The sequence below is a fragment of the Triturus cristatus genome, chromosome 4_2, assembly GCF_964204655.1.
Source record: "Triturus cristatus chromosome 4_2, aTriCri1.1, whole genome shotgun sequence".
NCBI lineage: Eukaryota > Metazoa > Chordata > Amphibia > Caudata > Salamandridae > Triturus > Triturus cristatus.
Window position 1 is genome coordinate 251,456,058 of NC_140586.1, and position 25,424 is coordinate 251,481,481.

General features: G+C 45.0%; 1 protein-coding gene and 1 long non-coding RNA gene across 4 annotated transcripts in view; one reads left to right on the forward strand and one right to left on the reverse strand.

The window, feature by feature from the left end:
- The window catches only part of PLBD1 (phospholipase B domain containing 1), a 227,825-nt gene extending 207,122 nt beyond the window's left edge, over positions 1-20,703 (reverse strand). For 2 of the 3 annotated variants that reach the window (XM_085601436.1, XM_085601435.1), the window contains exon 1: positions 19,653-19,954. In XM_085601436.1, the coding sequence (XP_085457562.1) occupies positions 19,653-19,722 (70 nt within the window). In that variant the 5' untranslated portion in view covers positions 19,723-19,954. Of the gene's footprint in view, positions 1-19,652; positions 19,955-20,684 lie in introns of those variants that run through there. The other variant, XM_085601437.1, reaches the window with a different exon arrangement.
- LOC146833579 (uncharacterized) lies at positions 19,901-24,111 on the forward strand. The gene is made up of 2 exons (XR_014960600.1): positions 19,901-20,240; positions 23,017-24,111. It is a non-coding gene; the product is annotated as an uncharacterized LOC146833579 (long non-coding RNA).
- Positions 24,112-25,424: the final 1,313 nt, after the last annotated feature.

Genomic DNA, 25,424 nt, shown 5'->3' on the forward strand with positions numbered 1-25,424 from the left:
GCACAGAATGTTGTCACTACAGGGGTGGGTAGCCGCAGGGACCAGTAGCTCATTGACCTTTGTCCCTCATGCCCTTAACAGCCATAAACTAAGATTTAAGTGGCTCTGCTGGCAAAAGAACTTCAGTTCTGACTTTGAATCCTAGAAGAGGCACAAGGAAGATGCTTTCACAGACAACAGGACTCCATGCGAAGATAGGACACTTAAGTGCCCTGAAGAGACCATATACTGGAACCAATGGATCGACGTGTGTCTGTTGCAAAAACTCATTGCTCCCAGCTAGAGGGACTCCAGTGGATGCCAGAAACCGAAGCAGACTCCTTAGATTGGTGGGACCAGTCCACTGCAAGCTGCAAGAAAATCGACGTGCTGCATGACGAGAATTGCGACCTGCTGGGCCTGTCGAGAGTGAGCCCAAAGAGAAGTGGTGTCCTGCAAGCCTGGAGTGGTAACTAAGCTTTCACAAAGTTTCGAGCTGCTACTCCACACCTTTCAACCTCCGCAGTAACCATGGACTACATTTGATGCAGCCAAAGCTAGGTGATCATCAGTCAGTTGATCGACATCTCCAGCCCAAGAGCAGTTCACAACGACCACCGTCCGCATTAACCACGCTCCGGTGTCCCTGCATCCTGAATGTGGAGTCGTCGAGTGTGTGGTAAAGCATCCTTGGAGCGAACTGCCACAGTGAAGGACAGCTGCCAGCTACCGCTGCCCTCGGAGTTGCCGTGCAAGGTAGAAGAAATCCAGCTGTTGAACCTGGGTCCTAAGAACCCAAGGGCCTCTACTCTCCGTGGGTAGAGTTAGTACCATCTCCAAGTGTGGTTTTGTCAAGTGCTGCACGTTTGACAGCTCCCGTGGATCCCATTTAGTACCAAGGACATCCTAATCACCTCGACTCCCTGGGCAAAGTAACAAAGTAACAACTGCTGGAACTGGGTCTATGGACGCGCATGACCTTATCCACAAGAGGATTCATTTGAACTCACCCTTCAAGGGACAGTATCACCTATGTTTTTCCCCATTCATTTCAATGAGACTAGTTTGACAGATTTACTGCATCTATTTTGAACACTTTAAAAATCCACAAATATGGTTGCATGTTTGATACAAAGTTTGTTTTGGTGTTTATATAACAATACACTATTTGTATAAATTGGTGTTGAATTTCTATTGAGTCGACTCAATTATTTATTAACATTATGAACCATTATGGTACTGTTAAATGCTTAACACATGTTTCTCCAGTAATGCCCAACTGCTCTTTGTCATACTACCAAGATTGAGCTAAGGATTATTGTTGTTGAATCCAAAGATCATCCTCTGTGTATTGTGAAAATATTTTGTGGTAAGGTCTCTCAGTCATACCACATAATATTCCACCTTGCAACAGTAAGTATGAGTAGGTTAATTCAGCTGCGTTGACTCTAACTACCCTTCTTACTCTCTTTTGGTGATGATTTGGCGAAGACATTGTGGTCTGGGGGATTATTTAGAATGATCATTGAGAAGTCAATGTTTGAAAAATTGATTCACTACCTTAGGAGGTGAATGATTTACTTGCTTCAGACTAAGACTAACTAACATTGTGACATCCTGAACTCTATTCTAAGACGGTTTGTGCAATGTGAACAATGTAATTGCAAAGCAGGAAAAGCATGCTTATTTTGAAAGCCACCTGGACAAACATTTTACAGTGGTCAGCAAACTCTTTCATTATAACAGGTGCATCGGTTGAAAGCAAAGAAACTGCAAAGATCTTTTTAATGTCAATTCTAGAGCATGTTATTTTCTAAAAAACTGTTGGATCGTGGTAAACAGTCACAACTACAAAACGGATGTAAACCTACGCCCCGCCAACCCCATATATGCGCAGAAGGGGAAGAGCGACCACCGAGTCTCCCATATCTCACAGATAGTCATTGGCCTTGGGCTGAATGGCCGCCCCTAAAGGACTTCCGTCCTAAAGTGTTGGGCCCCCCTGCTTCGCAGGAGCCTCTATTGAGCCCCTGAAAAGTAGGGCAGGAAAGCTGAACCCTCTCATAAAGGCTGGTGCTCAGCAGACTAAATTAACCAACCTCCCAGAAGGTTAGTAATTCCAGAAGTCCAAATACTATACATAAAGCAAATATCCGATACATTTGCCGGGGATCTATCAATTAAGAAGAGAATTGTAAATCAGATGTAATAAAATGAAGGTGTGGAACCTTGCCATACCACTTACTGAACAGGTTACATACAGTAAGTGTGCAGAGCATGACAAATTGAAAGCAGAGTAGAAACTATGCCTTCATTTTGTAGAGCCAATACTGCATTGGATGCCGTGTTGAACATTAAATACAATAAGCAGCCCAGAAGATTGCCAGGACTCACAGACCGCATGAACTAACCTCCTCTCAAGTCTTTTATCTAGATTTGTTCAGAAATTCATGCAAATCAGCATTCCAGATTCAAATGTGAGACTCACAATTTACTGAACTAAAATTATGTAATTTTAGCTTCCCCGCCTTCCTTCTTTCACTACAAAGCAAGTAAATGGAAAAATTAATTTCCCCCAATTTTTCCCCCTAACTCTCCCTGTTAGGTGTTCACAAATGTTAGCATGTATGGAACTTTGTGTTCCACTTCAATCAAATGACAAATTATATAGTAAAAGGTCACAATTTGATCTTATTTATTGGTTTTTATGCAGCACACCATGTAACTGAAAGCTGCGCCATGCAAATCTGCCGGGCCAGCCAGGAAAATAGTGGTAGTGGAACGGAGTGAAAAAGGAACATGGTTGCTGCTTGCCTGGCCTCACCTAACGAAGAAAACAACATGGCAACATATGAAATGTGGCAAGCATAAAAATGATGGATGTAATGCTTGCAAAAATCTCAGTCTTTGGCAACAGCTAGGGCCACATTCCAGTCCATCATTTTTCACCCACTGTGGCACTTCAAACAGAGACCAGCAAAAAGCAAATTGGCTTTCCTCCTTCTCCAAAAGGAACATTCCAATCCAAACTGCCATGCCATGTTCCGTCTCAGCAGGCATACAAGCAGTTGCAGACTGGGTTCATCCTAATTAGGCATTGTTAAATACATTGTAACTTACGTTCTGAGGTACAGTGAATGCTAGACCCATGCATGGCTATCCCTGTTCCACTTAAGAGTGTCAAAAACAAAGGTGATGGGTGGCTTACTCGCAAGCTCGCAGTTCCTCGCAATTCCTGGAACTGCATACTAGTTCATCGGTATTCAAACAATATGCCACTTCAGACCGAGGTCAACCATATACAATTCACCCTAACATGGAGCGACAAGAGTGGAGTGCAACCCCTACAAAGTGAACTGTTCTTGCCCATAGACACTTGGTGTTGGAGCTGTGGCCCCAATGGATCAGGGCCACGTGACTGGCCTTAGAGGATATCTGAAACAGAGGGGGGCTGACGGTAGGAAAACCAAAGGCCGCATCAGGGGTCCTCGTCTCGGAGCTACCCCTGGCTGGTGGCAGCGATTAGCACTGCGGCCCCATAGTCAACAAGATAAGCGAATGACTTAAAAGCACCCAGGGCAGAGGAGCTCGAGCGGCACACCAGATGAAACTGGACAAATTTGCTCTTCCCCCATGACAGAACAGGTAAACTGGGGACGGAGGAAATGCGCAGTTCGGTGGAACAGCCCCCACAGGATGGAGGGACATTCAAAGACATTATGGCACCAATCCAAAGGAGCAAGGGATCCCTGGAGACAAAAATCGTTACAGTCTCAACAGGGGTCACGTTAGCTAGAGCAGACCTACCCCATTAGGAGCGCGAGAGTAAAGGAAGCAGAGGATTCGATTATGACCCTCAAAGCCGAGACTGCAGCGCTGAAGACATATGTCAAAAACCTACGCACTACCACTGATGCCTTAGGGGCACAGCTGGAGATATTAGAGGGACGTAATAACATTCCCGCCGTCTGGGTCTCTGACAAAGTAGAAGGACCAGCAGCAGATCACTTTCTGGAGGCCGTAATTCTTAAGATGCTACAGCCAGAGGTCTGTCAAACTACTTTTCTGTTGAGCAGGCCCACAGGATACCAGGTACCCCACCCATACTGGGAGTGCCTCCTCGTGCTTTAATAGCTTGCATATTCAACTTCAGAGACCGTGATGTTATTCTTCAGACCGTCCGCCGGTCAAACTTGACTGCGCAGTTATTAATGTTTTCCTGGATTTCACACTTTGTGTCCGATGGCTATGCCGTATCTTTGCTGAGGTGAAACGAGTCTCGCAGGAGAGAGACTTGAAGTATTCCATGAGGTTTCTGGCGCGGCTCAGAGTGGTGGAAGATGGGAAGTCTTGACATTTTGCGCCACGGGAGGCAGCATAGGATTGGCTTGATGGATTGAGATAGGCAGAGGGGGCATGACCAAGAAACCGATCCAGCGACAGCGACGTGATTGTGATCATTCAGACTACAGAAGGGACAATGACGAGGCAAGCTGTGAATAACAACCGCCACAACGTCAAACCTCACAGGAGGAAGCACAACAGAAGCCACAGAAAAATTGGTTTGATGGCATGAGCTGAGGCCGTCAGCAACAGGAGTAATCTCAGTCCTGGTGTACCAGTGTCACGAACAGTTCTTGTGGGACAATACTGCAGTGTGCAAGTTGCCGCTGACTGAGGTGTGTCTGACTGCATAGACAGATAAGTCTTGGTAACATGTAATCTTTGGGTGTGGGGGGGTGATAATTTTTGGTAGTCATCATTGTCAACTTCTGATTGAGTCTTGGTTATGGGCAACAGGCACGCTACAATGTTGGGGGAGGCACGGGCAGTTCCAACTCCACCATGCAGGGAGGTGAGAGGGCAAGAGAGTGAGTTTAGGGGTTATGCTCTTTATTACTGTTTTTTTGAGGGGGCAAGGTTATTTTCAAATGCACTGAAACTGCAATTTGCCCTGACTACACTCTCTGTGCCCCCGTTCCGTTACCTGGGTAGACCGGTGAGCTTGCTAGACTTTGAGTGCCTCTTGTCCGACCACATCAATAAAAGCGCTGACATGCCAGCTATGAAGCTGTTATCCTGGAACGTAAACAGTCTGGAAGCCAAAATTAAAAGAGGAGTCATTTTCTTATACATCAAGCAACAGACACCATATGTGATCCTTCTATAGAGACCCACCTAAAGGGTAACATGTACAGAGCACTCGATAGATGGGGTTACAAGCTAGTGGCCCACAGGGGTTACACAACAGGTTCCAGAAGGGTTGGACTCTTAATTAGGAAATCGCTCCCACATACCATTTACTAAATCTAGACGGATACCCATGGGAGATATGTGGCCCTCTCCTGGAGCTGGGACGGAGCGACCATCAACATATGCTCGGTCTATAGCCCACCATGCCTTCACAACATCACGCTCCCTTCCCCGGTTGGAGCACCCTGCTCCTCGGACTACAGGATGAAAAGTTACTCATGGGGGAGACTTTAATCTGACACTCTGCAAGGAATGGGATTGCCCACCCTCCAAACAGGCAGGTTCTTCCTGACATCTATTGTCCAATTCCCTCACAGCCCTTGGATTGCATGACATATGGAAAGCCCAAAATCCCAAAGAGGGGCAGTACACATTCCACTCGGAGTGCATGGCAGTGTTTCAATCACTCTCACATACCAGCTTTACCACTTCTCAGATGTCTGCAGCCTAGCTAGATCATACATGGGCGGTATTTGGCCTTGATGGGCCGCCAGAGCATGCTTTACTTTGCTGAAAATGAAACGAAAGTTGACTCCCCTCAGAGCCTATGAGAAGTATATATGGAGGTACTTAAAGATCAGGCACTCTCATTAATCGCAGGATGCAAGAAGAAAAGAAGGCCCGGCTTCAAACGCTTGAACAAGAGATTCAGGCACAGGAGGAGGAACTCATCACTCGGGACAGTGCTGAAGCCAAGCATGCTCTCCTACTAAAGGAAAAAGAATACAGGAAAGTGGGAACAGATGCCCCTAAACTGTTCCATAGGGCCACACAACACTGCTTGTACGACGTCGGTAATAAGACAGGTAAGCTGCTAGCCTGCTTAGACAGGAGGGAACAGGCTGGTCGTCGGGTGGTAGAGGTGAAGGCAAGGGATGGAATCCTAGTGAGGGACAGACGAAGCATGGCAAATGCATTTGCCTCCTACTATACCCAGTTATACTCCCAGGATGTATTAGCCACAGCAGAGGAGTCCCGGGAGTTCCTGTCCGACATCCATCTACTGAGTCTCTCTGACTCAGACTGTGCACTCCTTGACGAGAATGCAATGGAAAACTAAATAATACGGGCGATAAGCGATCTGACCTTGGTCCAAGGAGGTTAGCCCAAACAGGCTACCAATTGAACACGACAAACTGATGGCCCTGAAACTGGCTCCTCATATGCTGAAAATGTTTAAAGAGAGTCGGCAGCGAGGTTCGTTACCTAGGGACCAGGGGCTTGAACGGTCAGACAGACGATACTTTGGGCACAACTCCATATGATACCGGCATGGATAGAAGGCAATAATCCTTAGAAAATCCAGATTGGAATATCATATTTATATAGATTACTAAACTTGTTTGGTGATTTACACAAGCTGTTCCCAACTTGGATATATATTATTACCAAGACGTCACGAGATTCTTGGCTTTCAAGATTTCACATTCGTAGATTGCTTTGCTGATCTTCGTGATCTGATTCACAACCCTGATGAAGTCCATCTATTGGAGAAACGCGTTGGCTGGGCTTTATGCTTCTGATTGGAAATGAAAATAAAGATTATATGATGAAAAGAAATTTCAAGACTCCCAGCACTTTAATTTTGTTTCAAATCGCATGAATTTGATATTGTTTATAATCTATAAATGTACTATATTTGATTATATGCTTCTTTTAATTATTTCTTTATTCTAAAAGAAGTTTTCTTCTCGTATATAGTGTGACTTCTATGCTGTGGGGTTACGAAAAGTGGATCATTACGATTTAAACACTCATGGGAACTAATATACTGGTGCAGCCATTTAAGCCCACACTGCGGTTTCTCTAAATAATAGCTTGCCAAGATTATGATCATCCTTAAAGTTGAGAAACCGTCTGATGACAGCGCCTCTTACAGACCTATATCACGCCTCAGTGCGGAGGTTAAGATCCAGGCCAAGGTGATGGCCTCTCGACAGACCGAGGTAATCAAGGCATTAGGCCATCCAGACCAGTCGGGCTTTATGCCTTATCGTAGCACCACTCTCAACTTGCAGCGCCTACATGGCATGCTGAGTCAGGCTCTGAATCTACAGGAGCACACCCTGGTACTCTCGTTAGACATCAGAATGGCGTTTGATATGGCTGAATGGGCCTATATTTTTAAAGTGCTAGCAAGACTGGGCTTAGGGCAGTGCTTCATACGCTGGGTGCGTCTCTTATGTTCTGATCAACAGGCACAGGTGAACGGGGAAAAGTCCTGTGAATTTAGGCTTCAATGAAGTACTAGACCGGGCTGCCCCTTGTCACCATTGATTTTTGCCCTGACTCTGGAGCCATTGGAAGCCATATCAGGTAGGATCCTTGGTCTGCAGTGGACGGGCCATTGGGAGGATAAAATATCATTATATGCGGACAATGGCCTGCTTCACGTTACGGATCCTTAAAAAAAAAAGACCCTAAACAGGTTAATGCAGATTATTACCATATGTGGCCGCTACTCTGGATATACAATTAACTGGCACAAATTCCAAATATATAATTTACAGGGACGGCTACCAGGCCCTGCAATTGTGAGGCAGAGGTCGCCATCGAGGGGTACCGCTATCTAGGGCTTTATACCACCACAGACACTGACCTGTTCTTCTGTAGTAACCTGTCACCACCACTGGAAAGACTGAAACGAGATGTCCAGCTCTGGAGGTCCCTGCCATTATCGCTCTTAGGCAAAGCTGCTCTTTTCAAGATAAAGTCACTACCCAGTTTCCTCTATGTCCTGCATAACACGCCACATCCTGTACATGATTCACACTTCCAGACAACTGAGGGTGAGGTTAGGGCGTTACTCTGGAACAGGGGCCCACACAGATTGTGCAACACAAAATACTACTAGGTGGCGCAATTGACCACCATCAATGGTTGGATCTCACTCCACCGGAGGAAGCCGCATTCCAGATGGATAGGCTAGTGATGCAACGGGGGGGCACCTGAGGGCTCTTTATGGTAAACTGAAGTTCAAAAACTCAAGGGCCCGATGGCAAGCGTGGTTGACCTCGAGCATGTAGACACGCAAGCCCTGGGTTGGAGGGGTAGGATCACAAAGGCCACTTCCCTCTAGGATGCGGCAGAGTTGGATACAGTGGGATAGCTGCTATGATTCGACAAATGGGACCTCATTGGTCTCTCTCAGTTGAGCGACCAATGGACCCAGCAAGACGTTATCCTATTGGCAGATTTGCAGCGGGACTATCAACTGGTCCCCACCGAGACATATTGCTACCGACAAGAACGCCACGCTCTTAGGATGGCACTGCCAAAAGGAGCAGAGTTTTCAGAGTCTTCATCACTGGAGGGCAAACTAATGGACGAGTTTATGCCATGTAAAGCAACACCCCCTACATACAAAAACGGTGGGTCCATGACTTGGAGGGCCTAAAGGACAATGAATGGGCTGAAGCCTTGGCGCCCCCCAGAGAGGAGGCCATATTGGCAGGCTTCCGCCTAGCTCAATTAAAGATTCTTCCCTGCTCCTGGTACGCTTGGACCACACTGGTTAAGATGGGCAGGGCGACGAATGAGAGGTGCCTGAGAAGTTGTGGACACACTGGTACCTTTTATCATGTGTTGTGGGACTGCCTGGTGCTGCAGCGTTTCTGGGTGGCGGTGGCTGCATGCATGGGTGAATGAACTGTGTGGGGAATCCTTAACTGTATTGGCAAAGTGGTGTCTCCTGAACATCAGGGACTAAATAGATTTACACCATACGGAGCGTACATGGATAACCGTGGAGCTAGCTGTAGCTAAACAGAATTTTGCAAGATCGTGTGGTGCGGAACGGGAGCCGCGGCTAGTGGAATGGAGACGTGATATTGAGTGGTGCATGCTGGCCGAGCTAGTTGTATATGAAGGCCAGAGATGCCCCCAAAAGTGGGTACAAATATGGAGATATTGAAACAGCTATAGGGACAACATCTTTGATGGCCTTGCAACTGTCGATTTTGAGGAACTGCCATCTACTACAGTCAAGTCGATCATTATGGTTAGCTGTATTAAAGAGAGGGAGGGGCGAACCTGTTTAATGCTGCAATGATCATGCTTTCAGAGACATGAACAGTGCACATTTTTGGCTTGTACATGTTTTTATTGAAATGCCAATAAAAAGATATGTAACAAAAAAAAATATGTAAATCAGCCTTGGCCCTGCTCCAAAGATACTGTAGGCATTCATCATTTGACCTTTGTAATCAAACAGGGATGATGGTCGAAAAGAGGGTTGTTAAATGGGAGCCTTTGAAATGCACCAGCACCACACGGATGGGGCCAAGGCAGGATGGTCTCCCAGCAACGTCCTTGTCTCACATTCTTCTATGGGCGTTCCTCTGCAGTATTTCTTCATGATCACAGGGTGACAAGAGAGGCTGGCTACATCAGGCAAATACATATTTTTTCTCCCAAATAGTAAATCAGCGGGAGACTTTCTAGTCATGTTGTGGAGAGTATCCAGACAATACCTCAGATTATGACACAGGGCAGGAGCTGTGGGTAATCCTGGCTACCTGCACAGCCTTCCTTAGGTTTGCCATGAATCACTCCATCATTCCATTTACCCGGGGCCAAAGTAGACTGATCATGCAAGGTCATAAGTCCCTGTACTCTGCAAAGTCATAAAATGTGTTTCCATTAAATGGGGCTCATTGTCAGACATCATGATTGTGAGTAATTGGAGAACGTTGAAAATATCTAGTTCAATGAGTGTATTATGAAATGAGCAGTCGTGTTGGGCACTGATACAGTCTACAGAAGCTGGGAATATTCATTTTAGGCCTGGGCAGTAAACTTCGCTCCACTCGCGGAAATTTCTGCACTCCGCGGAGTGCAGAAAACTCTGCTTCGCCATGTGCAGCAGAGTTTTTTCCCCGCTAGCGATCGAAAACGGTAAGTTCGCGAGCTGCCGCTCGGGTAGAATTTCAACCCGAGCGTCAGGAATACCAGCACAAACCGCAGTTCTCACTGCACTCTGCCACTCGCTGAACTTTGCGGAGGTGTTTTTTAACCTCGCGGAGTTCCGCGTAGCAAACCTCCGCAATCTACGCCCAGGCCTTTCATTCATGGCAACCAGCAAATACTCTCAGTGGGAATGTGGCCAAAAAAGACAATAGTTGTTCAGTAGGGAAGACATCTGCAGTGGTTCAAGACATTCTGTTAACCAATGCTCTGGCATACAACATGCATTAAGTACATCCTTCACCAGCTGATCAAGAACCAAACAGATTTTGCCATGCATGAGCCTTTTTATTGATACGATGCCACCGCCCCCAAGGGCCACTGCTGCTTTGCAGGGACAGAAAAGTTAGTAGAAATGAATGTGAAATTAACTTATGAACACATATATTTATATTAATATACTATAATATAATATAATATAAAATATGTCTATCGGAGTTACCACCTTACTTTGACTGGAAAATAGATCCATTTCCATTCAAGAAAATGGCATCTAGAGTTCTGACAAAATCGGGTACTTTTTTTATACACTGAAACAAAAACTCAAAAGAGGAAATACAAGAAGAGATTACTTCTTTCAGAGCGCCCCTTAAAACTCCAGGATGTATGGTAACATGCACTGCAGGAAATGAGAGAGGATCCAGACGGATTTCGGTTCTGAACGCTATTTCAGAGCAGTATCTGAGATCTTGGAGACCCAGTGAAATATGCTGAATATGTCTTGGTGTCATTTTCTGACACCGGAACACACAGCAGCACCCGCATGTTGTTCGCCTTCTGTTCAGAGTAGCAACCTGCTGTAGGTGAGGGGCTTTCTTATTTTCACTTCCAGCTGGGCCAAAAAGTGTCATCAGACCTGCTTTTGGTGAGCATCATCCTAGCTAGGAGCCATCTGGAACCTAACACCTAGATGCTAATGCAATGGAAGGAAACAAAGGCGCACAGCTTATCATCACTTCACAGGTACTTAAGAGAAACTACTGTTTTTAGGCAGGCTTATAAAACTTTCTTGAACTCACCCCCCCCCCCCATGTAAGAGATGTGCTTGCACTGCAAGAATGCCATTTGTATCTGTATATAGGAGTAATTGCACGAATGATTATTTAAATAGCATTAACTAATTATTTTTTTATAGTGCTACTTATTCCAGTGTAGAGCTCTTTACATCACATAGAGGGAGACAATAAATCATACAAGTGGGTAAATCAATGTACAAGAAACGTTATGTGAGACAATGAGAGTGATAAGGTGTAGCAATCACATATCGTCCATACTTGTAGACGTATGTTGAGTGCATAGTCGGGAGAAACACTAAATCAGGATTTAAATCATAATACAGTGGTTGGGGGTTCCACGGGAACCCTTCTTTGCAAACTTGGAATAATAACAGATTGAGAGAAAAAAAAACAATAAGGATGTAAACTGTAATTTGCAGTTTAAATGCAGCTCCTTGATGTCTGTAAATAGCACACTGTATGATATTAGAAGGACTGCAACTTATGAACTCAAAGTAACAAATCAGTCTCTGTGTCAAGCAGTAACCCAATAAAGAAATCTATGGAGCAAGGAAACATATATACACACACACACACACACACACACACACACACATCAGCAGGATACAGTCATAATCATGACGGCCATACAGGATATTTTTAGTCAAAAAGGATTTCAGGACAACGTGTCTTTACGCAGGAGAAAAACAAAAAGTCAGGTTGAGAGTGGTGACGGCTCAGTTGGAGAACTCCCTTCCTGATAAACTACTGACAGCCTCCAGTAAACCGGGTCAAAGCAAAAGAAGGAGCTCCTTCTATCCAGTATGGCCTTCAAGATATATTTCATCTACTGTCTTGCCATTTCTAAACAGGGTCAGATCAACTTGTCTGCATTGGACCTAACTGTCCCAAATAGGATACTTATACCGTATCCAGTAATTGTGACAACAGATCATGAAATTTCAAGACTGGTTGATATATCTTCCCATATAAGTCCTAAAGAAAAGGCTGGTGAGCCGCAAAACACGTGTGGGATGTGACTGTATGTATCTGAGTATCAAGAACCATTCATGGAACTTGTACTTTTTTTAGGCGATTAAAATCAAATTAATTAACTGGTCCGCCGCAGCAAGTGCCGTTTGTACGGAGGGCGTATTCCTTTGGCCTCTGATTTTCCCTCACTTCGGGGCAGGCAGGCACTTCCGGGAGGTGTGCAGGCTAGTCTTCCCGTTGCACACCCTACTTAGCTTGATGTCAGAGCGGACACGCAGCTGGCATACCAAAGGCAAGCCCGTCTGCGCCTGGACCGCGCCCAGCTCCAGTAGCCCCAAGAGTTTTCCCCTCAAAGCAAGTGTTATTATTGAATATTACCGGGATGAACTACTCAGGCTAAAAAGGCCGATATAAACTCTTACTGTCCTCTATTAGACCTCCAGAGTGAGCCTAAGCAGTGCCAGCACTGTAAACTGCACCTTAGCTTTACTAAAGTTAAGGCCACAACCCCCCAGCACAAACAATAACAAAGAGGAACCACAAAGGTATTCCAAGGTATGCTGATCAACACACGGTCACTACCAAAACACTACACTGATGTTGCAGAAATGGTAAGCACACATAAGCGCAACGTGGCTTTTATCACAGAAACATGGGCAGATGAATCTTCCGACCCGGACCTTGCCTTAGCAATCCCAGCAGGATACTTTATCATTAGAGCTGACAGAGCAAACAAGCGAGGGGAGGTAGCAATTATCTTTACAGGTAATTTGCAAGTTGCTGGTACCTCAGCTGGAATTTCCCCTGACTGTGAAACACTGTCCTTTCAGACCTCGCTGAGTGATAACTATACACTAAAAGGCCTTCTTTGATGTAGGCCTCTTAGGGCCAGAACCTCTTTTTTTAATGCAATAAGCCCTCTTTTAGAATCCAGTTTAGATGTGTCTGATTTTACAATATTAGGGGACTTCAATTATCACTTGGAAAAACAGGCAGATCATGATACAGCCTCTCTAGTCGACACGATGGCTAGCTTCTCCCAGACACAGATAGTCAAGCACGACACTCATGTCGTAGGGCATACCATAGATGGTATCTTTACGTCAAATCCATCTCTCAAAGTTTCAGAAGCCAGAACCGTCCCATGGCCAGACGATAAAGCCATAATGTTTACATTAACTACGGATCAGCACATTCCAAGATCCTCAAATCCACCAGTCTCAGTCAACTGCCTGGACTGGGCCAATATCAACCCCATCACTCTACAGAACTCCTCTGTTCATAGGCTGTCCACTTAAATCAAAACAGCAGTAGATCTCATAGCCCCTACAATGAGTTTCCTTTCCAATAGTAAAAACCCATCAGAACTATGGTTCTCTGATAAGCTAAGAGCTCAAAAACAAACCTGTAGAAGGGCTGAAAGAAAGTGGAGAGCAATCTATGATCTCATTGATAAAACAAAGTATGCACAATATTTGGCAGACTGTAAGAAACTGATTTTAGAAGAAAAAAGTCAAAACTTTTCATCGAAAATCCTTCAGGCAAAGAATTCTAGCAAGGAACTCTTCTCAGCAGTAAAACAATTAGCCAAACTACCAGATACTCCCAGGATGGAAAGCAGTGCTGAATTCTGTAACGCACTGGGACAGTCGTTCAAGGATAAAGTAGAGAGGGTGTATAAATACTTTAAGGACAGCACTGACTCCATCCCTAAGAACGATATGGCAGTTACGGATTCAATTTCTGCCAATTCGTCTTTCTCTTTTTCCCCCCCACATTAGAACAGATCATTCAGGTGGTAACAACATCTAAATCAGGGGCCCCAGCGGACCCCTGTACCCCCAAAGTACTGCACCTGATTGTGGAAATATTAAGCGAACAATTAGGGGTAGTTTTCAACTGGATAATTCAGTCAGGCACTTTCCCAGATACCTGGAAAATTGTTTCAATCCTTCCACTCTTAAAAAAAAAACGAATTTTGACCCTAATGATCCCAGCAGTTATCGACACATCGCCATACTGCCATTTCTGGCCATGGTGCTGGAGAAAATACTAAACACACAGCTTACTGCATTTATTACCTCCAGTAACCTCCTAGGTTACTGGAGGTAATAAATGCAGTAAGCTGTGTGTTTAGTATTTGGAGAAGTGTGGCTTAATGGTTAGAGCGGCAGACCCTGATGCAGAGGTCTGGCCCGGGACCAGGGTTCAATTCCCCGCCTCGGCGGGTCTTGGGCTCAAAATTCCACGAACCTGACAATTCTCGCCTCGGTGCCTATTCCAATCATGGAGTCCCACTCTGCAACTCTGGGCAATAGCTTGCTTAATCTCCACAACGGCCCCCACAACGCTAAGGATGCCTGGCCTCCACCTTGGAGGTGCCCAGGAGTGGACACCTCACAGGGAAAGCCAGGATGGGTTCCACAGCGGTATTCGTACAAGCTCCTTGAGACCCTTGCGGGTGAGTAGTGCGCTATACAAGTATCAATTTACATTTTTTTTTTTACAATTTTAGGTCCCTCACAATAGGGGTGCCGGGTGGGGCATGGAATTGAGACAGCTCTGGTCCTGGCTGCAGAGGAACTAAGAGCAATACTAGGTGGCAAGGCCACCTTGATTTTGTTAGCTCTATCGGCAGCCTTCAACACTGTGAATCACGGAATACTAGCCAGTAGGCTATCTGAGCTGGGGATCGGAGATACCGCCCTCACGCTACTGTCTTTTTTTTTTTGCTGATAGGACCATCTCAGTAGAATCCGGAGCCTTTTCCTCCAAGCCTTTTAAACTTCCTTGTGGTGTGCCACAGGGCTCATCTTTGAGCCCCACACTCTTCAATGTATATGTGGTCCCTCTGGCCTCTATCATAAGGCAGTTTGGGTTCTCAGTGGTCTCTTACGCTGACGACACCCAGCTGGTGGTGTCAGACTAGCAACATGGACGAGACAGCTGACCAGTTCAATAGCTGCATGACACAGGTTAATCTGTGGATGCAGTCCAACTGCCTAAAATTGAACAGCGGAAAGACTGAGGTCTTGCTGTTGGGCTCCGATTCATCTTTTTGGTCACCTAGATGGTGGCCCGCTAGTCTGGGCGACTGCCCAACCCCAGTGCCTAAGGTTAAAAATCTAGGTTTCATCTTCAATGATAAACTGACATTCAATAATCAGATTAATATCCTCTCCACAACCATTTGGTTCATCCTAAAAATTATCAGGAAAATACATCCATTCATCCCACCTGATTCCCTAAAAACACTGGTTACAGTTTTAGCCTTGTCCAGGTTGGACTACGGCAACGCCCTGTACATGGGGATCCAATCTCAGTATCTACAAAGGTTGCAGCGCCTTCAAAATGCGGCAGCCAGATTAGTATTGGATATCCCCAGGTTTGAGTCAGTCTCCCACGGTTTAAGAGCCCTCCACTGGCTCCCGGTGGACAAGAGGATTAAGTTTAAATCCCAATGCCTAGCCTTTAAAGCACTACATGGCGCCGGTCCTCAATTCTTGAGGACTCATTTGAAATGGTACGCGCCGTCTAGAAGTCTAAGATCGGCATACAGCAAACTTCTGCAAACACACAGGTTCAAGAAAGCACGCTAGGGCAGAAGAAGCTTTCTGTTAGGGACAGTCAAGACATGGAACCTACTCCCAGTCGCCATAAAGAGCAGCCCTACGCTTCATTCTTTTACAGACGCACTGAAAACTTAGCTCTTCTCCAATTAACACAAATTGTACACCATTCCAGCAACCTTACTTGACCCACCTGTCTCTAGCGCCAAGACGCCCCTGGGCATTCATTTACTTTTCTTTCTTTCAATCTTTATTTCGGCAATATTTCAGCCATAAAAGAGTACATGAAGTATTATACACATTAAAATTACAATATTAAAACAGCATCTAAGATAACTTAGGCAAATACAGATCAGGAATTGAAATCTATGTTAGGATACACCATTATAACAGTAACTGAAATTACACAAGCAAAATATAAGCCCGGCTGCTAGGCAGTATTTGATAGTATAAAACTCCTTTTAATCCAGTAAGCATGCAGATACTTAGCTAGAGCAAATACAATGTGTCCTGCAGTGGCGGCTCCTCCATACGGGCGTTTGGGCGCCGCCCCCCTGCTTTCTCGCAGTGCGAGAAGGCAGAAACATAAATGGTAATAACTACCATTTATGTTTCTGCCTTCTCGCACTGCGAGAAAGCAGAAGTGCCTGATCGGGGGTGGGCGGTCCTGCTTGAGGGCAGGGGGGAGTGGCTTGCCCAGTGTTGTGCATAGGGACTGTTTGGCCCATGCCCTCGAGCAGCACCGCCCACGGCGCCCACTCTACATAGCGAAAATGGTCCCGGCTGGGGCGCTCTCTACTGCGCCTCAGCGTTGTGATTGGCAGAGCGGAGGGAGGGAGGGAGGCTGCCTTTCATTCATGACGACGAGAGCTTCAGGACGGCGGGAGCGGCAGTTTGGACGCATCCAGAAGCTGCGGTGTTGCAGGACGGAGCGGGAGTTGGAACGCATCCAGAAGATGTTGCAGGACGAGGATGGTAAGTTTTATAATATTCTTTCCCACCTGCCTCCACCCCCCCGTGACGACCCCCACCCCCATCATGCCGGCCGTTACTGTGAAGTTATGAATGTACAAAACTATTTTAGGCCCTCCTTAGGCCTAAAATAGTTATGTACATTCATTACTATTTTAGACCCTCCGGTGCCGTATCAATGCCAGTCAGGGCCGGCTTTAGGGCGGTGCGATCGGTGCCACCACACCGGGTGCTGGAATCCTGGGGGCGCCGTGTTTGAAAGTTTATTATGCCTTTGAAGCACCTGCTGCAGCGTTTCTTTCACCCCGCAATTACCAGGCCTCACATAAATGTCAAGATAACTCGTGCCGCCATTGCTTCTAATTCTCATCAAGCCATTCCGTTTCGATAACAAAGAATTGTAAATGGAAGCTTTTTGGAAAAAACTGCCAGAGTGATGGCGCGTTCTTCTGATGGAAACAAAGGTTCATTTCTCAGAATTTCAGCTCTGTGTGGAAGTTGTGTCGCTTGTATTGGCGGATGGAAAAGGCTGCAGCCGAGGAGCGGTGCGCGCGTGAAGGCGTCTACGTCACCTCATACACACACCAATAGACCTTTTCTTCTCTGAGAATATCGTGTGATTAATTATCTTCCTGGAGAGAGAGATCAGCATTTTGTATAGTTGTGGTTTTGACTTGGGTGAAGTTAGTGCAGAGGGTTAATATGCCTGCTGCAGAGAACGTGTACCATGTAGATTACAGATGTAAACAGATCAGCAGGTTACTTGCAATGTATAATTTAAAGTCCTTAGTCCTAATATAGAATAGTGAGGTATTAACTTTCATCCTAGAACTGCATACACGCTGCAAAGTACAGAACATTGATCAATGTTGCAAAAAGGGTTAATTTGGCTAGAAATCGATTCTTATTATTAAAGAAAACTCCCAACTATGCTGTTTCTTTTTCGACTCTGAGTTTGTGCTTCTCCACACCAAGCACTCTTAAACTATGCTGCCTACCAGTATGGATGACATGTGACTCCTACACTTTTAGTCCTTTGGCTTACGTAACATTTCCTACACAGTGATTTACACATGTATGATTGAATGTCTGTGTGTAATATGCGTGTGATGCAAAGTGCTCAGACACCCTGCACTGGTATGAGTGGCGCTATATAACTAATTCAATGCATCTGAGAGAGTGTGGTTATGGAGACTTGGTCACTGTTTTCGCCACCCAATCTTTGGCCATAATGGAGACCTGAGGTGACATATAGTTCATCTTTCTTTGGCAATAAGGTCAGGCGGCTAACGCCAATGTTCCCTTTTCTTTTAAAATAATGCAGTCAGGCTAAATGGATGGCACGGGTGCAAGCAGGAATGAAGCACGATGTGGGACAGTTTTAAATGTGTTTAATTATTTCAAGTCTACATATCCTACCTACTTTTATAAATATTCTTGCTTTCTGAAATGTGGTTTAACCTGCATCCTTTGGGCCTTTTTTTTTTGTTCTTCAAAATTTCCTTGGCGTGAGGGTCCTGCAGTTCCCCTTTAGTCAATCAGGCTCGCTATGACACAAAACACATTTAGACCCTTTTTTTACGCCCACCACTTTCAAATGTCACCAGCCACCACTGGTGTCCTGCAGTTTCAGTCTTAAAGACCCTTAGTGCGTCTGAGCACTTCCTAAATCCAAGGTTCCTACAGATAGGTACGATCCAGTTCCGCCTTGCTCTACTGTAGAGAGGACAGAAAAAAAGAATATGACTTTCGTCCTCTTTGTTCATACCACAGCCAGGACAATGTGAGGACCTAGTCGGGGTCCATTTACTTATTAGGCACGCTAGGGGGAGTGCCCCAAACCTCCATTGTATGTATAGCTTCCTAGCCAAAACAGGGAAAATTACATCCAAAAAAACTTCGAATGAGTAGACAGATTTGATCTCTATAAATGCTTTTACCATGGTACCATTCTTTGAGTCATGGAGCCATGCGTTGGAGCATCGAGATCTGTATAACTCAGTGAATGTGTTCCCTGAGATCTCCCTACAAGCTACTGCAAGACCCAAATTCGTTTACTTTTACAAAAGTACTAATCAAATCAAACACTGTAAAGAAATGTTTGATTAAATGCACTGGTATAACAAGCAAAAGTTTTTTTTTAAAGAGGATTATAAAAGAAAAAAAGCAATAAAAGAAAAAAGCGAATAGAGTTAAGGTGAATGGGTTAATTTATATATAGCTAGTTGATCATGACTACCCGCTGATGTGTATCTATGTTTCCTTGCAACAGATCTGTTTATTTGGTTACTGATATAGTGGGTAGTAGCCTAGCACAGGGCCGTTCACATCTGTAACCCATAATATAGACAAACTGCTCAAGCAGTAACCTACTTACCCATCGGCATAAAATAGAAATCTGTGATCTGCAGGTTACACAATGTGCTTTGCAGCAGGCACATTAACTCTATATCCTACTGTATGAGTCAACACTGAGACTAGACAAAACGGATCTCTCCAGCCGCTCCATTTGCCACCAATGTAATCTTACCATTATTATTATCCTCTGAAATTTGCTAGGCACACAAATATCTATGCAGCAAATGCCTTAACCCAGTAGATATTTTAACATGCAGCCTCTTCTGCAAACAATTAAGCAGAACAGATTTACTGTCACATTTGTCTTGTAGCCAAATACTTGCATCATGTTTACCAGTTTAAAAAAACATAAAAATGTATAATTTAACTCTCAGATTCCGCTTTTCATGACACCGCCCCCAGTGACTCCACCCCATGTCCTCTGCCAAACCTTGACTCCCATTATTGATTACCATAGTATATTTCCCGATGCCAGCACTGAAAGCATGTTTCTCTGAGAAGAAAGCAATCTGACTCCCACGCCCTGCACAAACTGTAGCCCCTCGCTCTCTACACCCACGTCGTTTACCTGCTTGCCCTCCCAGGGGCTGAAGGAGTAACAGGACGCAGAGTCTCAGCAGCTGTCTGAAGCCTTCCATTGAGCGCAGTTAAGGTTGTAAGTCTGTGGCGGGGGATGTGACACTTTCTGCTCTCGCAGCTTTAGTGCACTTTGGAGAAGTTGCTGTGATTCCTGGGCAGGGCTGCAATTTCCTCCTGGGGAGGGGCATCTCGGGTCTCCGCCCCTTTGATGGTGTTCCGTCGGTTTGAGAAAGCTCCCTATCTTTGCTTCATCCCTGTCGAGATTTCGTCCTACTTAACTAGGTCCAGACCTCTCCCACTGCCCTGGCTTGTGCGGCCCACAACATCACCCGCAGAACAGCTCTCCATAAACTTATTTTACCATGGGACTAATCGCCAACACTGCTCTTAGCCTATGGGGTGGAGTACTGTACTAACTGCTCTACCCATGGTGCTGTTCACGCCTCGCTGCGCTGCCCCTTCGGCGCTTGCAGGAATTTCATCCCGCCGCAGCCGTGCGACCTGTGCCCTCAGAGATGTGCAAAGCCCAGTGACAACCGCGGACCGAATGCTTAGTAGGCAACCGGAAGCTCTACAGGTAAATAATTATTTAGGCTGTGGTGCAGACTTTGAGCCAGGCTCACTCCCTGTTCTACAATCGCTTCAGTGCCGAAATCCCCGTAATCCTTTAACTATTTAATGAAATTAGCTAGTGAGGGGAACCCGGTTCGAGTCTCGGTGCCGGCTCAACATACTGCGACTCTCGACAAATCACGTGATCTCATGTGGCTACGCAAAATGGATGTCTTTGTGTAAAGCGCCCAGACAATTTCGGGTCGAGTTAGCGCCTTACATAAAAACTGCTGCAAAAGTCAGAGGCTTTCATGAATGAGCACGACGGGACAAAGGCGTCTGGACTCCTAGCTCCTTTATTGTCGCCTGTGAGACTCTTTGAAACCGGTCATAGCGTCCCAAGCCATTGAATCTCCACAAGAATCGGTAAAAACAAGCAAAGACTTTCCAAAAGAAAAAAAAACAGTACGCTTTCATGTGAGGTCCGCCGGAGAGGCGCGGAAGCCGTTGGGTCATTTCCGTGTTGCTTCATTGTCCGCGTGCACCCTGGTTATTCTCGTGATCTCGTCTAGGCCCAGCTGCAGCACGCCTGGGCTGCCCGGTGTCTTGCCCGTCCCAGAGAAGAGAAGACTGGAACTCGGTTAAGGAAAATCTACGGTACACAAATAACAGCCGAATGAATATATTAGCGTGTTAAGCGCTCACAACGAGGGACCTGAGGCGGTAAGGCGAGCATGTGCACATCGTACGGTGTTTCATAAATGTGGAATGCAACGGAAGCACTGTATCCTCTGTGTCTAAATACAGTTACGTGTTAATTAACGGTTAAGGTGGCAAATTAACCAGGACCATCATCTTTGAGCACTAGCACAGAATAACAACATACACTATTTATACAACGCTGTGATTTGGAAAGAGGCAGGCTGTGGCGTAATGGCCAAAGCTGCCGATTCGCCTCAACGCCAGACGCACACTATTAGACTGCCCGTTTTTATTACCATTTAGCTACTGCTTATTTCTGATTAAAAAAAACATTAAGGTGGCAGCCTTACTTACTATCACAACATCTTAATGAACTGAGTTGGGGCTGCTGACATTTCCCTAAACAGCCACAGAAGCAAGAAGATAACTCGAGGATTCTGAAGTCAATGAAAGGCCAACCCTCTCCCTTAAATACAGAAAACACAGCCTTCGTCTTGTGAATAATTTTGCACTTAACGAGAACGTATGAAACAATTCAGATGTTGAAATGTAGTGCTGTCAATTAAGTTAAAGAAGAAGAATCAACATATTCAGTTAATGCTTTACAACAAAGTACACAACACATGAACCCTGCAGGTTGGCTTTTAATTTATGTTTCTTTAGAAGCACTGTACTCTTCAAAGTTGAAGTGAGATTTAGCAGCTATAATTGTGCAGAAGTCTGGCCCCAGCCAGATGCCACTGCTTGCTGTTGCACCTGTGGAGAGGCTAGGAAGCGTTGTCTCCACAGAGTGAACAGAAGTTGAGCAATTGTCTGGAATTAAACTTCTGTCTAACATGCTGTCACTCTGGGCAAATCGTGGCCTAAAAATGAACGTGACTTTATGTAATGTTATCTGGTGCTCATGTAATGCGATACAATGCCATTTGGCCAAGTTCGCGCTTTAAAAACGCAAACATACCTTTAAAAATCCCAATACTACCGGTTATCAAGGTGCTTGTGTGGGTGTGTGTTTCCCGGTGCTGGCCTGCATAGACGTTTTCAAGAGCATCTACGTGTGCTTGGTACAAAGTTGGAGGTGCAAGCCGCTGGGTGTGTCTTTCCGCTTGGGAAAAGGAAACTAACATTAATGTGTGCTTTAGAGTCATTGTAGAAATGTCATTTTAATAATGAGGGTTTCTCAGGGGTAATCTGGAAACTGACTTCATGACAATATGTCTGAGCAGCACAATCAACAGGCTGATGTCTTCGAGGAGGGCAATCATTATTTTAATTAGTACCCTTAGTTATTTGGCACACTGCATCAGGGTACGCACATCATACGGTCATAGTAGGGCCCTGCTTATATATGTTAAGCACCTAGGCATATTTGATCATCAATAAGACGTACAGCATCACCCTGCCATATTATGGCAGTAGTTAAGTTGGTATTTCAATTTTGACACCGGCATGTCGACGAATGGGCTATTAACTGGGATAGTGACAGTAACAGCCTTATATATCCTTAGCTCATATTTAATACTGCTGTTCGGTGTTGGTAGTTGGTATGCTGTTTTAAGATTTACAGTGATAATCTGTCTGAGACTGTAGCTCACTGTTACAATCCATTCACAGTTGCACAGTGGGGGACAGCTGCTGGGGAGCATATGTGCACCCAGCCAGAGACTTGTGGCTCTAGTGTGGAACCTGTGGTGTTGTATATATGTATGTATGATAGTTCCCCATGTAACACTGTACAGGGTATCTCCAAGTATATCTAAAGGCATTAAATACGATAACCGTAATTCAGTGTGCTTAAAAGTACCATGTAACATTTCAAGGTAATTTGCAGTTATGCATGGTATACTTTCATCGACACCATTCTCTGCAGTGGAACGTCCACATGTTCGTATGTGTGTGCACATGCCCACAAGCCACCCTAGAGAAGTAATGGGAAACAAACATTTGTACTTACCTGGGTGCGCAGTTTATAGGCATTAGTTAAGCAGATGATTTTGTTTGGTGACGATGTGCTACGTCACTCCTCCAAAATACGTACCTGACTGTCCCCCCCCCTCCCCCCTCCTCTTTTCTTTCATGTATGATATCTGCGATTGGAGACGACGCACTGACAGGCCGAAGAGGATCCGATCATGGCTGCACATATCTGCGAGGACAGAGCACAGCGCATCAATGCGTTTGGGGAAGATTACCGAATAAGCCCACTATACTTCACCCTCCCAGAGCCACGGCTAGTTTTGCTAATCCAGCACTCAATTTATTTAATGACTTTTTCTTGATATCGCCCTTATGGGTACAGCCAACTCCATCCAGTGTGTTGCTTCTAAATCCCGAGCTCGTGCTTCTCCAGGCCAAGCACTCCTTAATTACAGTGGCGTACGGAGGATGAATGAATACTACACATTGAGTCCTTTTTTATCTTATGTGACATTCCTATATACTGATTTATAGATAATAGGATTTATTGACTCTATAGTATGCATGTGACGTGAAGGGCTCTGACACCCTACTGGGTTATGAGTAGCGCTATGAAACGGGTAACATTACATGGGAAAGAGGTACTATGGAGAGATGAAGGGGCAGCGTTGGAGGATGGAAGTGGAGAAATCGACGAAGATGCAGGTCATTGGCAGTGGGAGGCTCCACCAATGTTTAAGCCGTCCTTGGTAGCATCCTATCAATTCTAGTCAGACTTGATAGTGAACACAGCTTTGAAGTCCCTACAAATTAAAATGTGAGTAGTGATATCGCCTATAATATGAAACACGCCTCAAATGACTAACCCTATTAATGGAAATGGCCTGGGCATGTAAGGATTATCTCAACCACAGGTATAAGCACCCGAGCTCTACCTGAATTGGATGATTGAGCTGCAAGGGAGTAACAAGGATAACCAGTATGCTGTATAACGGATTTGGATGATATGCACTTGGTAGTGGTGACCGCATGGGTTGTTATCCCACAACGCTAAACAGGCCTTTTTCCCTGTTCTTATCCATGGGAGAATGGCCTAAAGGTTGCGCCCATCTTTAAGTTCTGTCTAAGTGTTATGTGGCCGGGATGGTCTCCAGTCTCCAACTCAAGAACAGTGTGCTTTGTAACTAACATGTATGTGCCATAATCACAGAGATGTATCAATGCCTTGTACTATGTGATGAGTATGGACCTAATAAAGAGTTTTAAAAAAAAAAAAACCTGTTATGTAGCCGTGTCCTTTGCTACATTAGGATAGCATATGTATATGGTATAGTAGATGATAATGTGTGCTAGTAGAGTGTGTGCACTGTATGAGCGTGAGTAAGCAGAATTCCTCTTGGATTGCCACTGAAAGATTGCTGTACAAAATGGAAGACTGAGGTAGCCCACCAGACTAGCACTGTGTATTTCCAGCATTCCTTGGGTTTTTTTGTGAAAATAAACTGAGTGTGGTAGAATGTAGGCAGGGCTTCGTTTAGATGTGCTGAAAACCTTTTACTTTTTCTAACCTGTGGATTCTCTAATTAGATAGTTTGGGAAGTTTGGAGAAAGAAGTATACTCTGAAGTGCAGGATTAGTCTTTGTCATGGCCTGCCTTCTTTATTGCCTTGGAGGTCTTGCTTTCAAACTGATGGGTGTCAGGGTGTGAAGGCTTCTCTCCTCTTTCTGCTTCTGTTTTGCGTTACTTGTAATGGAGACAAGCAAGTTAATTATGTGCTGCAACGCTCTTTCTGTTTCCTCAGATGCCTGACTGGGTCTGTAGATTTTAACAGCAGTTCACCAACGTGCCAGTAGATGGTGTTATGTGGCTCTCCAGTGATTCTGCACCGGTCCATAAGTGGCAGTGTGCCGCCCAATATTAGCAGCAACCCCTCCATGCTGAAATCAGATTCATCATTTTTTTGCGTACAAGCATGTGTTGAACTATTTGTCGGGATACACATCTCCCTGAGAATTTTTTTTCACAGGCCATATACACTCTTGGTTTACAGTCCTGATGAAGACTCCACGTTGATGTTGTCTACTTACTTACATTATAGGGGGTCGAAACGTTTAAGTTATTCATAAAGCGTTCTCTGCCCAAACAGACAAATTGGTATAAGAAATGAAAATCACATATCTATTTATGGCTTTCTAAGATTTTTGGACGCTGGAACAAGTTTCTTTTACCTGCAATTTATGTGTACCTTTTTGTCTCAGCCACACTTTTATGTCACAAATTTATTTTGTATCTTTATTGTTATGTGTTGTACAATGTGGATCAGTCCTGTCTTATATTAATATTGATATGTCTTTAATCGCATACAATATGATTTTTTAATATAACGGACATAATCTTTTCAAATTGCGTTGAGTCTTTGTCATTCGGTCTCGCCTAGCGCTGCAGTGCATGCGCTGCTCGCTTTGCTAGACATGCAGTATGTACTATAGTGTGGAAGCTTTCTGGAAGCTCCGCCCATCTTTGTCATTGGCTTAGGTCCTAAATGCTGCCTTACAATTGGTTTTAGGCGTATTAGTCCCTCCTTATGAT